The sequence below is a fragment of the Lepisosteus oculatus genome, chromosome 1 (assembly GCF_040954835.1).
Source record: "Lepisosteus oculatus isolate fLepOcu1 chromosome 1, fLepOcu1.hap2, whole genome shotgun sequence".
Lineage (NCBI taxonomy): Eukaryota > Metazoa > Chordata > Actinopteri > Semionotiformes > Lepisosteidae > Lepisosteus > Lepisosteus oculatus.
The window spans coordinates 28,409,028-28,426,854 of record NC_090696.1 but is presented as its reverse complement, the minus strand read 5'-3'; the positions used below and the strand labels follow the sequence as shown (position 1 = coordinate 28,426,854).

Below are 17,827 nucleotides of genomic sequence, written 5' to 3'. Positions count from 1 at the left end.
ATCCAGAGGGTTGTGAAAATGTAGAAGAGGTGTTTGGAAGCCATCTGCAAACCAGTCAAAATGCTTTATCTCACAGATAGTGCTAACAGATACCATCAGACACTATTTTTGTTATACTTGAAAAAAGAAGATTTGTTAATTATACTAATGTTTTCATGTGTAATAACTCCAAAACTGTTCTGGAATGTCAATCATGTAAAACATAGACCCAAGCATAAAAAGAAACTTGATGCTTTTCATGATTACTTTAATAAAAGGGTTATAAGGTTTCTCATACCAAACTGTATGCACAAGAGACTGCCCTTACACCAGAAAGGCAGGAGCGATTAAAGCAAAGTTTTAAACAGAGTAAGATGACCAGAGACACTTTTCACTAAGCCAGCACATTTTCCTTATTTGTAAAGTGATCTCTGAGGGACCTGTCAGATTCTGCTGGACAGTGATAACCACGCTGGGCTCAGTATCCCTCAGGGCTATGATTACTAAGTGGAATGTGGTGAAGCACATACAGCGATCATTCAGACCATTTCCCATCACCCCATGCTCCTGGGTTCAATATCCCCAGCAACATTTGCTGATTGGGCTGATACATTATGTCAAAAGAAAAAAAAGAGACTTGAGAGACTTGTGAGAATGTTGTGAATTAAGAGTAAATTTAATGCAAATGCTTTAATATAAGATGTTTATATTATATTATATGATATTATGTAGTATGTGTGTCTTATGGAATTTCGAATAAGTCTTATTTCTCAGGGCTTGGAACTTGTTAATACTGTATCTCCACCATAGACTTTAGCTGATAGTTTTCAGCTGACATTAATCTATGCACTTCTCCATCTGTTCCTGTTTCTTCCCCCCCTTATCATTCTAGGAATCATATTGCTATTTCTACTCTGTCCCTTCATGTTTCTTCCTCTACCCCCTGCACTAATTTTCCATCTGCTGTACAGGATGTAGTGCTGCCCTATAACTCTGGCAAATATCATGGATAAGGCACTTCTAGATTGGAAGTCTATTGCCCCTGCCCTTGATACATTCCTGAGTTGTGACAGCTTAAGACCATAAATGCAATACTGAGTGGTAATAGAGCCAATTGTCTTCTTATTCCTAGATAGGCTTTTTTTTAAAACTGACGGCCTCTCCCTGCAGCTTGGATAAAATATGACTCAGAGTTCATAAACAAGGAGTTTATGAAGGAGTTGCTGTCAAGATAAGAGTAAGTGGTAAGTGCACTTTAGAAGGCTTGATAAAAGGATCTACCCAAGCACTGATGTAGCAGGCTGAGCTTTCATCCTCTTAAATTCCGATTCCTTTTCAAACACAAAATTTGGGATATTAGAGCTTTATCTGCTCCGCTGAGGACTTTTTATACCTTGACATCAATTTTTCAACCTCCTCTATCTTTTTTTACTCAAGTGTGGTGTTCCCCAGTGTTTTGCTCTTGAGCTTTTTCTGTTGTACATGCTTCATCTAGACCATATAATTAATCAGCATGGCCTTCTACTCTAGTTTTATGCTCATGACATCCAGCTGATTTTATGAAAATTACACTTGAACATTCTGTTCATAACATCTCAGCTCTCTGCTCAGAGGATAATAAACCCTATATTTGTGCCAATTACCATAGCTTATCTTGTTATTAAGGCAGAGTTCCTATTAGATACATCCATCTATCCATTTTCTAATCGCTCAATCCCATTCAGGGTCAGGGGGGAGCTGGAGTCTATCCAGGCAACCAATGGTAAGAGGCTGAATATACCCTAGACAACACATCAGTCCATTGCAGGGCAGACAAAGACAGATGCACACTCTTACACCAGATATAGTTTTCACAAAAACCCATGTGAACATACAAACTCCACGCATGAATCCAGGGACCAAGCAATGCCGGGAGGAAACGCTAACAACTGCATCACCATGCTGCCCCTACTAGAGCGACACAACTCTCAATATTTTTAATTCCAGTTCTCTCAGATTGGGAAACTGTTGCCTGTTTCCTTTCCATTAAAACTTGGTGTTTTGACAGTCAGGTCACTACACCGAGATCATATAACCACATAAAAAATGTTGCTGTCCATATCCTATCTTTTTTAATGATCTGTTTATCAATTAGCTGTTTTATTTGCATATTTTCAAAGTGAAAATTCTATAGCTTCACAAAATTGGAATCACAAGTTATGTAGTAACATAACAAAGGTTCAATTAAAGGCATTCAGCCCATCTGGCTCATTTCGTAGTCAATGGTGGGCAAAGAGGTGTCTCATGTTTTCTGTTTCAGATGTACTTCCACTTCTATTCTCTGCTTTATATCTCAACTTAATTACTTGTTATATGTCCACCTAATAGGGAACTTTCAGTTGCTTAAGGCTTGGCTTTACTACATCAAATCTTATAACACACAGAGAGATGGAGAACCTGCAGACCTGCTCCGCCGACAAACCCAGCAGGTTCATATCCATTTTAACATGCAAGACGCTCCACAGATCCTGATAGGAAATTAATTACATCTTTTACTAACACACTTACAGGTGCTTGGCAAATTGCAGGAGTTCCCATTTTGCAGAAAGGAGGACATCCGTGGACAACTAATGGTGTACCTTGACAATGATGTGTTGTTCACTTAGGGAATCGTTGCCACAGTTGAACTTTGATATAACTCGGACTTGAACCAATTCTTTTAATGTAATGTTTGGTCCAGGCATCTCCAACCCTGGTCCTGGAGAGCCCTGTTCCAGTTAGTCTCATAGGTCACATGTTTTCAAAGACTAGCATCACCTGCAAACTACTGATGCATCAAGCAAGTATTGTGTTCAATTAAAAGAACTGTGGCTTTTGATTGTTGAAGAGTATGTAAATTTTAATACTAAATATTATCTGTGAACTAACTTAACAAATCACTTGATCACAGGGCAATTTTCCAAATCTTTGGAATTTGTTGCTCTAATGGTGACCTACAAAGCCACCTGGATTGGAGCTCTCCAGGACCAGGACTAGAGATTGGTCTGTGTTGCAGGGTTTGCTCTGAGCAAATGCCTTTACTGTTAATGTTATATTGGAACCCCAGTTATATTTGTTTATTAAGACAATATTTTTTCCATAAAGATTAACAATTTTAGATAAAGATGAAAAGTTAATGGTATATTCATTTGATTTAACCCTGAAGAGAACTACCAGACCTGTTAAAGTGTCAGAACAAATGCTTACATTATATACCTTCTGAACAGTTCCATATTACAATCTGTTAGTAATGTAATAGAATAATTAACAAAGCAAAGCTGATGTTGGTGTCACTACTCTGCACCTACAGTATATACTGTAGATAAATCTGAGTACATCCGTTTTCCAGCCTTCCTCTTAACCATTACCACCCTTCATTTAAAAATGTCTTATTTAATGTACTCACTCTAACTGTAATCACTTTAGGATGCTCCTCTTTGAGTTCTTCTTGGTGGCCATCAGTCTCAAAAATGGTGCTGTAGTTTTCTATCAGTACAGCCATGATTTTGTTGCAAATGTCTTGCTCCTTCATGCCTTCAATACCAGTTGAGACACTGCAAAAATAAAAAGGAGTTTGTGAATTGCCTGCTGAGATATATATATGAATCTTTTATGTGTTTTTAGAGCTCTCATATTAAATGTCTCAAACATACAGTTTTTATTCTCTTTTCTATGGTCCTGTTCATCTGTTCATCTAACATCTGTGTTTATTCAGTTAAGGAGTGAAAACCAGGGAATAAAACAGCATTCCTCTCTTCCTCTTTTAATTCGTGGTTTAATTCCAATTTTGAAGGAAAACATTCAGAACTGACATAAAACACTTCCCTAGACACAGTTCTGTCTATGGTCATAGTTAACCAATCAAGCTACAGTACATAGTCGACATTATTGCACAATATAATAAAAAATATTTATTCAAACAAGAAACACGTAGAATCCTGTTAACTTAAATAGGACTCTAAAATGATGAACCTGGGAGAACATGCAAATATCACACAGATAGAACTCTAGGAAATCCTAGGATCCCCGTGCTTACCACAGCTCCTTCATGCTGCCCTCTTAATTAACTTTCCAACTTTAACTTTGTCTCCAACCTTAAGCCTTAACCTAGTTGCATGTCTCAGTTTAACCTTAACACTAGCCCTACCCTGACCCTAACATAATCTCCAGCCCTAGTTCTGACCCTAAACCTATCTTACATCCCTGACCTTAACACCATCATCCACCATCAATCTCAAACCTCGGTGGTAACCCTAATGCTTAATCCAACTCCAGTCCTAACCTCAACAGTACATGTAACTGTGTTATATTAGTAATTATTAAATCTATATTGGAGTTAATATTAACAGAGGTTAGATATGAGTTCTCTCTGTTGTTGATTTTATATTATGTAGTTAATCATTTACATGGCCTTGCTTGGGATTATTCAAGTGACTTTAAATGTTTAAAGATTCAAAATGTCGCTGTGCCCATAAGCAAACAGTATGTTTTATTAAATGAAAACATTAGAGTAAGAGATTGTATGAATTATTTCTCTATTAATTATTCTGGACATTCTTCTATAGAAAATGTGTATCTCTAGTATAATGTTTCTATTTATACTATAGTAAAGTAAAAAGCTCATCTCTTCTATAAAAAACCATCCATTGAATGCAGTACAGGGCCACAGGCGATCCCAGCAAGCAACAGGAACAAGGCAGGGTACAGCCAGGACAGGACATCAGTCCATCGTGGGGCATGCACATACTCGGACACAAACACACACTTACACCAGAAGTCAGTAAGAAACCAGAGCACCCAGAGGAATCCTACAGAAACACTTAAAGCTCCATGCAGATAGCATCCCAGGAATTGAACCCAGGGCCATCTTGCAGCAGGACAGCAATGCTAACTACGGAGCCACCACGCTGCCCTTGACATGAATAAATCATGAATTTCTTTTTCAGGTGTACTCCGCTAAGTACCAAGATGTGAGAGGTGCACAATAATTACACACTTCTACAGAAACTGACGTACAGCCTGTATGACCCTCATTGAAAAACAAGTTACAAGCTAAGCTCTAGTGTCGTGCTCCAGAGAAGGATTCCAATGAAATGACAGTTGCGACTGAAAGTGGAACTCCAAGCACTAAACTCACCGCAGTCTGAATGCTACTACAGTCACAGTCTATACTAGTAATAGTATGAGCAAATTAAAGTGTATGTCACACCAGTTTTGTTCATCACATTTATCGGGACCAATACAAGTTTGATTTGTTTACATGAGTAAACAAACGAGTGCTCAGCCGTGAAATGTAAGCTATCGATCAGGATAAGCACCAGTTTTGATGTATTTGAGAATCCTGAACTGGTTACGGTTTAAAGTAACAGTACAGCTCTGGGCAAAGAAAAATAGAAAGCAGTAAAGCCTTGCTTGTTGCCTTATGGTGAGCACTGTGGCTGTCGATTCAAGTGTCAATTTTGAGTTGCTGAGAGAGCCTCGTTGACTTGGAGGTACACTCTCTTTAATTCCATTCTGAGTCTCGGTCCTCAGTTCTATTCAAATGGCATTTGATTTACCATTCCAGTGCTTCTTTGCGTCCCTATCTATAGAGCAGTCAAATGGAATATCCGACTTTTCATTCGGAACCCAACAACCCAGGTCAGGAGAATATGCAATTCCAGCTAGGATAAGATGCCAGACAGCATTTTCTTGCGAACTTGTACATGTGAAAGCAAATACCAGGAGAAGCACAGTTTCACCACTGAAGGCTTGACGTGGGAATTTTTGTTTTTAAAAATGAAAGACTTTTACGTGTCCCTTGGAATTGGGCTTAAAATTTAAAACACTTTGTACACCTACAGTACATACCGCAGGGTACTAAGCAGAAACACTGCCCTGCATTGTACCTGGCATGGAACTCATTCCCTTATAATTCTAGAATTGGAAAAAGGATCAGAAGTGAATTTGAAGTACATTCTTTCCTCTAACTCATTTTGTTTGTAAAATTAAAACTTTTGGCAGATGCTTCCACTAAAGAGGTAGGGTTCACAACAGTCAAGTCCTCAAAATAACTGTTACAATGTATTTGTTATTGCTTAGACATTCCATTGTTCTCTTAAAGAATTCTTAATGCACGTGAAGGGTTTTTTCTACAGTAATAAATGCTATGCTAATTAGCATATGAAAAATCACTCAGGTTTTGTTATTATGGTGTTCAATCTAGACAAGATAGCAAATCATATTCAACTTTTATAAGAGGTCATCCATTTTTTTATTTACATTTCTCTTTGAATGAGTCTTTCTTTTTTATGACTAACACTTTTTTACTACATGATGCTATCACATCCACATGAAAATGTGCAGCAAAATGAGAAACTGAGAATGATTTTTTCAGTTGTGTTGAAATCGATTTTGCAACAAACACAATAAATAACCTGATGAATTTATGGGGAGGCCTTTTTTTCCATTCTGTTTTTGTTTACAAATTAAGAATAGCAATCATTAATGGCACAATAACCATTCTAATCAAAGTCCACTGGTTGTGAAGAGAAATTATATGCTTTATTATTTGCATACATTTTAATTCTTTCAATTAATTTCTTATTCAATAGTACACTTTGTGTTGTAGCATCTGTTTAAAATATTTCCAAAACAAAGTGATTTGTTTCTTTTCAAAAGAATCAGCTTGTGTCAATGCCAACAGATGAAAAAGATAGAGACCCCTCAAGTACCATTTAATTACCTCAACTGAGGCATCAAAGCAGATTTGCTTAGCAACATGTGCACTGTTTGCAATATTTCCAGACTAATTTAATATTAATATGTGATATTGAAGCAAACATTCTGGATGAACCTTGTTTGTCTTTCATTAACCTGATTAGTGGGTAGAAAATTGAAAAAAGGACATATTACTATGCATGGGCCACTTTTGTAATCAAAACACAATTCTATATTCAGTTCATGTAAACAAACACAGGAAGGACAGTGGTAATGTTTTCTGGAACAATCTAGTTAGCATCCAAACAAACCAGTCTAAGGGCACTACTCCCATCACCAGCAGAAACAGTACAATAGTCCAAAGGATGCATTAGGTAGTGTACCATCATCTCCAGTAAAGCCTCTTTCCATTTCTTTTTCTACATCAATACATTCCTTTAACACCACTTTGTGGGCTAGAACTCAGCCACTCAAAAGCATTTGAACTAGAATGGAACGGGGTGGAATCCAAAGAAAACCTTCAAGGAGTAAAGTAAAAAATAGAACCCCAAGGAAAAACAAACCATCCAAGGACCAGGTGGCACAGAACAGGCCCAAGTGCTGCAGGTACTATAAACACTTAAGGCCATCAGATCTCCACATACTGATGGTAGTCTTTCAAGAAAACAAGAGATGCTCTTCATGCTCAACACAGGGCCAGTACTCACTGGAAATTTTTCTAATGTAGTGCACACCCATAACAATAGGATATTAAGGTAGTGTTTCTTAATCTTTCAATGCCGCAGGATGCCGCACACTTACATCAATATAAAAAGTGTGTGACACTCTGTTTCCTCCCCACACACATATAAAATATTGCTAGCCCAAACACATTAATATTTCGATTATAAACACAACTTATTTGAATATTTTTCATAGTGCTCTATGTCACAAAGTACACAATATACAGTACTGCAAAGCATTTAGGGTTTTGATAAAGTTCCTAAGAAAAGATTGTCAAATTGCAGCCAGTAGGCATTCAAGGTAATACACTTGTTTTGACTGAAAACTGTTTCATGTATAGAACAGCACAGTACAGATGAATACTTGGGTGAATGCTCCAGCTGAGGTAATGACTGGAGTACCAGCAATCTGCATGCAATAGGAAAGTAGACCCTATTCACACATTTGTAATGTACACAAGTATAGAGTATTACATGTACTGTACTGTAGGTAGCTTGAAGAACTACTGTACTTAAGAAAGACTTTCATGTTAATGTTGCCACATCACTTACATGTTCTAAACAATATAAAAAAATAAAAAGACAAAGAGAATGTTAAGATATTATTTAAAATATATAGAGTTGAAATCAAAATCTGTGATGTTAACATTTTGCCATTCACTAGGAAGACTTCATTTAGAATAATGTACGATGTTAGATACCACATAATACTACATTACAAAGATATTGCTGCTCTGGGAGAGGTTCAGAAAAGAACAACCGCATACAGGGCTTAAAGGAAAGCCCTACTTTGGGTTCGGAGGCAAAAAAGAGACATTGGCAAACTCGACTCAATGGATGTCCTAAGAATCAACAGTGAAAAACTACTGGAAAAAAAACTATACGGAAACTGAACGGTTATACTGTACATTTAAAACTGAGAACAGGATGTACTTTTATATAAAGGTTTGGTGTGCACGTGAACTATACCCAATCTTGTTGTTGAAGATAATACCTTCTTGATTAATGTCTTCTTTCAAGAAGTGACTAGATGAGATCACTGGATTACTGAACTGCAAGCAATGAAAAGGGAGCCTCCTCTTTTAAAACCAGCCTCCTCTGATTGTTACCCTTCTTATATTCTTTAAATTCTCTAATGAGATTGTAAAAACTGCAAGCTCTTATTAGGATCATAAGCAAGGTAAAGAAATGTTTCCATTTTTAGAGTTCAGTCAAAATATCACAAACCTTGACATAATTTGTGAGCCTTGTGGCTAATGATTTGATTAAAAAGTTGTAGTGAAAACTAGTTACCAGTTTGAGAAGTTTGAGAAGGGACAGTGAGTGTAAACTACGGAAAACTATAAAACTTCCAAATGCCTTGTAAACAAGATTTTTATTGCTTTTATTATTAATACCTTATCTCATAATACATTTCCTGTGGCAGGCGTTAACACAGTCATTTTTCCAACTATCTATCAATTTTATAAGCCAGCACATTTTTTTAAATTCTTACTTACTGAAAGACGTTTGGTCCAAACACGGTGGCCAGATTAAACACTGTCATTCGATTGTCCTTCTGCTGTTTCTCCACTTGGGTCAGAAAATGACACAGATATTTCAGCAGGGAGTAATGTATCTCGGGCAGCTGTTGTAATATTTCTTTCAGATCTTGCTTTAATTGATCCTCGCTATATTCTGCAAAGTAAAAGAAGATTTAGACAATTGAACTGTATAAATGAACTTCACAACAGAGATGCAACGACTGGGAATCAAAACAAAAACAGATGATCTGAAAAAAGGTGAGTACAACTGAACCCAAGCAGCATAAAGAAATAGTTAAGTGAGACCTCAAAGGCAAATTAAAAATATTTCTGATTACATCACATGGGTGTGTCCTCTATTGTTCTCAATCATCTTCATTATGAACTTTTCTGTCCCTGATTTTAGATTGCACTTAGATCACACAGATGCTTCTCAGGACTGAAGGCCAATGGGCAATGATAATATTAGAAACAGGACAGTATGTTCAGGAATTTGGTTGAGGAACAGGTCTTAGTGGCTGTCATGGATGGAGTCAAAAGCAATGGGAAATCCAGGATTATAGGAAACTAAGGAAAAGCTCCACATGATATGAGTCTCACTGGGAAAATTCAAGGGGAGGTGCCAATATGTGACAGGTCTTATATTAATACCAGAAACAATAACAAGAAGCTTTATCAACACTTAACAAAATGTTCATATATAAACTTTAATATCAATATTTACATAATAATCTTAAGTATTTAATAGTACCTTAAGCGCACATGCCACAAAATGAAAGCAAATTAAAAAGCAAAGAAAACAAAGTGGATAAAAAGGTGAAGTAAACCGTTATTAAGTTCACACAATTAATTAAAACATTGGTTTAAATAATTATAGTACTGTAACATATCTTCAGTAAATATCTTAGTTTATAAAATCAAAGTTGAATAAGCTAACTTGCAACTCTCAACTGACAACCCATTAAAGCTCAGTGGGTGTGAGCCTGGTCAATACCTGGATGAGAGACCTGGGAAAAATATCAATGATACTGTACTGTATGTAAAACTGAGGTCCTGACTCTCAGTGGTCATTAAAAGTCCCAGGGTGTTTCTTGAAAAGAATAGGAAGGAGTGTTACCCCAGCATCTTGGCCACATTTTCAATTGGCCTTTACCATTTATGGGATCCTAATAATCCTCATTTATGAATTGGCTTCATCACTCTGTTCTTCTCCCCACTGATAGCTGGTGTGTGGTGAGTGTTCTGGTGCACTTTGGCTGCTTTTGCATCATCCAGGTGGGGCTGCACATTGGTGGTGGTGGAGGAGAGTCCCCATTACCTGTAAAGCACTTTGAGTGGAGTGTCCAGAAAAGCACTATATAAGTGTAAGGAATAATAATAAATAATTGTAATAAATCAATATACAGTATATAGTATCTTACAAATTTATTAAAAATTGTATTATAAATGTATTTAATATTAACCATCCACACTAAGGGGCTTCCCAAGCAGCTTTTCTTAAGCACTTACAGCTGTTTTCCTTAGCACAGGTTGAGTCCTGTCCTTAGCCAACTGTGGCTGGGACACCCTAACACAGAATACCAGGCCAGAGTTCCCAGCTGTATACAGGCCAGGAGTGCTGCCTGGTGAAAAATCAGCACTGCCTTGACAAACAAATGCGTGAACACAGACAAAATGTACACATAAATCTATATTGAAATACTGTTTCATAGTACTTCAGCTATACTATAAGATCATTTGCCAGCCAGCAGCTGAGGTGGTACAATCGCATACTGTAGCTCTCAAATCTCAAGCATTTGGACCGAATCTCACAGTCCTGTACTGTGGATTGGCCCGAAAAAGTCACGTACAGTATCTGTATCAAGTCTAGTTGGTTAAAGAAACTACGTAATGAATGTAACATTTTGAAACTGTTGTAGAGACGCGTGACTCTGTGGTTGTTGTAAATGAATTAAAGAAACCATCAATACAAATAGTGTGCAGACAGCTTTGGAGCCTTGATAGCTACTGTATGTTAGTAATCATCGCAGAAGAAAAACAGCATTTCCTCGCAGCCGAATCATCAAGTCACAGTGTGTCTTTTCGCCACTTGCAGACATTGTTGAGAAACATCATTTCTAAAGAATAATAATGGATGTGGAATACAATTTGAAAAAATTGAAAAAAAAAGTGAAAAAACACTTATGGCCTAAATGAGCACAAAATTATATACACAGCCTGATAAGCCAAAAAGAACACAATGATGGTGTGATGCAGACAGAAAACGGTAAATAACAACGTGGTTCAAGCACAAAGCTCTTCCTCGGTCATCATTATGTGAAGCCTAAATCTTTGAACTCCATATTATCAGACAAGTTGATGTTGTCAAATAACGTCTTGTTCAGGATAGGACTGTTATTATCCAGTTACAATAATACAGATAGCTAGTTAGATCACAAGCCAGTACAGTAATCTAGCTGTCGACAGCGTATTGGGGGCGGGACTGACGTTAACGTGCCACATGTCATCTGCGGGAGGTTACCACCTTGCCTAAACCTTTTCCTGCGGGAAACATGACTTAGTAAGCGCACTTCTCCAAAATCCGGTTTGGCGTTAAAATGAGGAAACGTAACAGTCAAACATATGACAACCATTTGTTTAAACAGCACCAAAAACCGCATAACAGTATAATCTAACACTAACACAGCTAACACTTTTAAAACATAAAAAGGGTTATTTCTGCATGATCTACTGATATTTTAGACCAGTTTAATTTAATAAAGATTTATCGAAATTTGCTGGATTTTTAATCGATTCGAACTGGGGGCTTATTTTAAGAAGATCATTATTGTAAACTGAAAGACCTACTAGAAATAAGGTTAAATACTACAAACAGAACTATATTTTCCTTTTCCAAAACAGGTCTTATTAATGTATTCTTGCTTTTCAGAGTTTGAAGCGAAACATTTTCTCAAGTCTTCTATGCTGTAACGTAATCTTACTGACCCAAGCAGAAATAAAGAGATATTCAAGTTATCTTTGTAATTAAAATCCATAAGGTTTTGTAACATTGTATTGTGAGTTTTATAACTCTTACCTTAAAAGTGAGTGTTCAAAATATGTAATTAGATAAAGTATTCATATTTGGTAAAGAGACAATAAATGTGCATTATCTAACAATAATATTTAAATGCTATGGGTTTCATAGTAAAATGTCTGTATATGCTTTAAACATTTATTTTTATAGGTGGAAAAAAGACCCCCAATGTACTGTAGAATGTACTGTATATTAAAATTGATTTTATGCCATAACAAATCCAATTGAGATATGGTTGTTTTGGTTATTATGTCATACAGGTTTATATCATTATATCAAGAAAATGTCCGTACAGTTAAGTTTTTTAGTTTGATGATAGGAATGTCTGCAAAAAGTTGACAGACTTTTAAAATGCATTATGATTTGTATCTGTTGATTAATAATTGAAATGTGCTTGTCCTCCTTCATCTGGTTTTAAGAAGTTGTTTCAGCTTTCCCAACATAGAAAAGTTTCTACTAAACACATATTTTGGGGGAAAATAATATTGGAATTTTATTTTAAATTGTGTCTATAGTTCTTTATTTCTAGTGTGGTATTATATATTTTTCCTTTAGTTTCTGAAGTCTGGTTAATATGATTAGGCTTTATTGCCAGAACTAATGAAGGTATTTTATATGCATTCATTCAAGTGTCCAAATCTGCAAATCTAATTTATAGCTTAAGTGTCATTGAAGTAAAAGCATCGACACATTCTTTTTACAGGGTACATTTGGAAGTACCAAACAATAAATACAGTGAAAGCCCAGTATATTGACATTCGCAGCTGCACTCATGATTTAACTGCATACAACAATATCATATTTCATCCAGTCATGTTCATTTTAGGCAGCATGTTCCAAGAGCAAACCCTGTACCCAGTAGGAGTGCCAAATGACCTGTCTCTCAGTTCAGTAGATGGCAAACAACTCAACTATACGAACGTGAAGTAGGGAAAGTCGCACTCAGCCTGTTACAGAAGGAGACATCACCCCCTTGGACCCTAGATAGTGTTAAATTCTCCTGCAGGGTGAGGAGGAATGGTGCTGTGTGATTCTGAAGTCAGAGTCGCCTGTGAGCACCTGCAATTGAGTCACAGCAGGACAAAAACAGCATTTGTCAACGAAAAAAGTTTTTGTCCACCATTTATTTGAAGGACAAAATGGTGAACATTTATGGACAAGTAATTTCTAACACTGCGCTTCACTCTGCAAGTCATCAGGTTTCATTTGCTAAACTAAAAAATGAAATTTTCCAGTAAACATTTTAATGAATTTCTCAAAGATAAATAGTTGTCTTTGAGATACACAAACATTGTTAAAATTGCAACATGTCTTTGAGGAAACACATAAAATAAGTCTATTGTTCCTTATCACCTCTGAAGAGACTGAATTATTCAAACACAAACAGAATATGCATAGATTAGCATGGGCCCACAGTTCAATCATTTACATTTAACAAGGGTTTAAATAGGGGTGATATTGTCGAATATTTTCCCAAACATTGGAAAAATAAATGCTAAGAATAATTTTGACAAGAATCATTTGGAGACAGCAAAGAGATCTGCACAATGAGAATGGAAAGCTCTATTGCCTGTGTTGAAATGATGACTGCTTAAGTGTCTTTTTTAACTCAACTCACCACCTCCTCAAGAAACTCCTCAGATACTTTTTAACAACTCATAAAGTTTCATTGAAGGTAAAAACTAGGTACTGACTTCTATTACACAGTGTCAGTGTTATTTCATGTAATGTAATAGTAATAAAAGAGAGATGAGTATAACTCTGAGCCTATCTATCATCTCCAAGACTAGCTATAACAACGCTGGCATGAAGAGAAAGTGTCTTCTGATTGTAATTTCAACACTACCATAATTGTACAGGAAAAATTACTGCCAGTATGAATTTTAAGGAATATGCACATAATCATGCTTCATGGCCAAGTCATATCATAACAGGTAAGGAGGTATTTTAATGAGCTAGCATGAACAAGCATAATAATAGAGAGGAAACTGGCCCATACACGATTGTTAGTAAGATTTCCATAATTTTTAATCAATCTTTGTTTGTGAGAAACAATACAATTTCTTTCTTCCGGAAAACAATTCTCCTTGGCTCAAAACATGAGAGATGAATTAACATTCATGATACGGAGTAAGGCTCTTTGGAGATTGTTCATACTAATTAAGGCTAAAATGATAAAAACAGAGAAAAAGGACATTTTAAAAACTGAAATAGTCCTTTCACTCAGTGGTACTTTACCTGAAATAATCAGTACCATTTATTATGCAATTCTGACATGAGGTGCCATATGATGTAAAAGTTAATGTGAAACAGTATCTACATCTATGTGCAGTGAAATCAAATCCCAATGACCAGAAGGAAGGTAATGTATATGAATTTCTCCTGGCACTGAGGGTGCACCATCTGCACATAATATTTAGAAACACATGTGTAGTGCAGGAGTATTAAGGTCACTCTGCATAAATACATCAGTTTTCTGGTGAGATGTAAGCATTCAATGCTTTTACGTCTCAGCTTTTAACCTACAGGTATCCTGAGTCCTGGACTTCCAAACATGACTGTAGACATCTATTATGCCATATTTACTGTCTGCCTCTGTATAATAAATTATTAATCCAGAATTTTGCATTTAGGTCAGACAAATCCTCTGGTGAATCTTTAAAGAGATTTAGCAAAAAATGTAATTCTGTAACCCAAAAAGATTTTCAAGAAACAGATTACACTATTGCCTGTCTGGATAGGCTCTGGCTCCCCCACAACTCTGAATTGGAAGAAGCGGTTAAAAATGGATAGATGGTCATTACAGCATCTGCATCAAACAGACTTTGTTTTATACTCATAAATGGAGTTATAACAAAGTTATAATAGAAATTTGGGAAGAAGGTTAGGTCTTAATCTCACACACTTTCTTTCACGTTCTTATATAATCTTCAGGCCACCAAAATTCCCTCAGCCAGACGCTCTACTCCAAATATACTCTGCATATCTCGTTCCTGTCTCGCATTTATTAGGATCTAGCCAAACTATGGAATATAAACCATGGATCCTGTGATACCACATGATCTACTGTGAAAGTGAAGGTCTAGACTGGACTTGCCCATGTACCATTGACTCTCAGGACACTTTTCTTGATGCAGACCTTTGCCAAAACATCTCTCCTTGTCATACACAGTCCGAACACTGACATAGAGCATTCGTTTCCAAGTAGAGAAGTCCTCAAAATCAAGTTTCCTCATAGTTCATGGAAACCCGATAGGGTGATATTAAATGCTACTATATCTCTTTTGAGCACAGGACAATCTGGTTGAGGCCATTGTGTTGTGGTATTTGGAAAATGGAAAGCAGATGTTTTAAACCAATGATGAACCACCACAGTACTCAAAGGTTGTAATCATACAACTATTATATGGATGTTGAAATAAAAAAAAAACTGCTCAGTTTGGTCACCATGATTCAACAAAGTTATTACTGCTCTGAAGTAATAATAACCAGTCTAGAGAAGAACATCTAGGTACAGTACATTCAAGTCAAAGAAATCCTCTACTCTGATAGGCTAAAAGAACTGAATCGTTTTAGTCCTGACCAGAGAAGATTATGAGAACTTGAATAAAGTGAGCTCTATGGATTTCTTCACAATCAACACAAATAACTAAACACAGGAAGCATATTTATAAGGGGCAGCATATTTAAAATCAATAACAGGAGGCACCTCTTTTCATGAGGGGCTATAGGAGTCTCGAACAAGCTACCCAGCCACATTGTCAAACTCAACACTTTAAGATTAATACTGTTCTTTTGATTTACTTTTTTCAACAGAAATTATTATGACACAAAAAGAAGCTCTGCATTTTAGAGTGGAAGGGAAATATGACTTCCACTCTAAAATGGAAATATAATATAGTCAAATTAAAACCCAGAGCAGCCTGAAGGATGTTGTTTTCCAAAGACAAAAATCTTTTGGGAGGCGATAAATCATTAGTGGACGCAAACAGCAAACAGGCCCTTCTTTGTCCCGGTTTGAAATAGCACTGCACTCACCGTGGTACAGGTGTATCAGTGCTGTCTGAACAGTGGAGGTGATCACCCCTTCAGGGAGATCCCTGAGGAACTGTTTCAGGAGGCTGGCTACTGAGCAAATGTCTGCTTCCTGGAGAAGGTCCACCGTCTCCCTGGTCTCGCACCTCCTGCGCAGCCGTTCCACGGCTTTTACATTCCCGTTGACTCGGAACAGGCCTTCCTGCTGCATCCCTGCAATAGGAGAGAGGAGGAGATGAGTGACCCTGCCTGACAAACACTCCCATTATCATTATTCTGGTACTTAAGAAGCCAGCAAAGCCACCTGTAGACAGATCGCTATAATCAGTCCTAAGAGTCTGTTTGACATCATGGAACAGGCACATTCTAATTGAGGTTTTATTATTGTTACAGTGTACTGGTTTTCTCATGTGAAGAATGCCGTTAATTATGTGAAAAGCTATCACATGCTGTTGCTTGCTGGATTCTTATTGACAGTATCTGACAGTTAAATTTAATAGCCATGTGGCGCAATTCTGCATTGAGTGCCGTTCAGAATGCCAACAAGTTTTTTGTGATTCTTTTTCCTCTCGGATTCTCACATGGTGCTCCAGCACATACCAGTGTAGTTTAATCAGAATTCCAATCAAAGTTGTTATGCACATAAACAAAGCTATTACCCATGAATAATGTCTAGGGAATACTAGGACACTGTGCAGTTTACACAGATATTAGTTGAGGATTTGACAGGAAGTGTAAACTTAATCTATACAAACAAATTTCCCAAATATTTTCATTTCTTAAAATATTAATTATATTATAATTAATATGTTTAATAAACTATAATTAATATATATAAAAAGTAATTATTATAATTATCCATCCATCCATTTTCTAACCACTTCTTCAATTCAGGGGCCTATCCCAGCAAGCAACAGCCGCGAGGCGGAATACAACCTGGACAGGACCGCAGAGCAGACACACAGACACTCATTTCAGGGCCAGGTTCTCAGAAACCAATTGATCTACCAGCATGTTTCTGAACTGTGGGAGGAAATCAGAGCACCCGGAGGAAGCGAGCACAAAACCCATGCAGATAGCACCCCAGGAATTGATCTCAGGCCCCAGTGCTGTGAAGCATCAATGCTAACCATTGCATCACCGTGTTTCCCATTTAATAATTGAAATGATTTTGAAATCCCAGGGGGTGCACTGTTGTATCCTTAAGACAGACACTCCGTCCTTATTAGATTATAATATATACTGTACTTATTAGATTGTTATTATGGGAAAGTGTTATGGATAGAAAGTACTGTATCAGCCACATAGCATAATCAAGTTATTTGTTTTGGAATCAAGCTTTTAAGCAAAGAAAATTGTTAGATAAAAATTATATTGAATTACATATTTTAATTACTTTACATAATTTTTCTTGATCAATCCCTTTTTGTTTGGTACATTTGGATCTTTAGCCCCTTTTTTACTGTACATGTAACAGTGCACTCGACAGTGCACTCATGAAGTGATGGAAACTGCTCTCTATATAAGTATTGAAAGCACAACATTGACACCTAGTGAGACAATGCTGAAAACACACTAGGAACACTCTAGTTTGTTCCTTCAGTTCACAGATGTGATGAAAACAACAAAAGATATTCAGTGAAGATGGACTTACCAAAAATATATGTTAGTAATAAGTTAAAAGACGATTCCTTTGGGTGCAAGGAAATACCTCCCAGATTGACTGTATAAATACAGTGTGGTTTGCAGTTAGTATAGAGAACCACTGCATGAAG

The 17,827-nt window shown here is 36.7% G+C and overlaps 1 protein-coding gene across 4 annotated transcripts in view; it reads right to left on the bottom strand.

Moving 5' to 3' along the window:
* fam13a (family with sequence similarity 13 member A) overlaps positions 1 to 17,827 on the bottom strand; it is a 100,765-nt gene that overhangs the window by 70,946 nt on the left and 11,992 nt on the right. For all 4 annotated transcript variants that reach the window (XM_015344645.2, XM_015344647.2, XM_015344646.2 and 1 more), the window contains exons 3-5: positions 16,056 to 16,265; positions 8,918 to 9,095; positions 3,404 to 3,551 (exon numbers count right to left, since the gene is read on the bottom strand). In XM_015344645.2, coding sequence (XP_015200131.2) covers positions 3,404 to 3,551; positions 8,918 to 9,095; positions 16,056 to 16,265 — 536 coding nt within the window. The remainder of the gene's footprint in view (positions 1 to 3,403; positions 3,552 to 8,917; positions 9,096 to 16,055; positions 16,266 to 17,827) is intronic.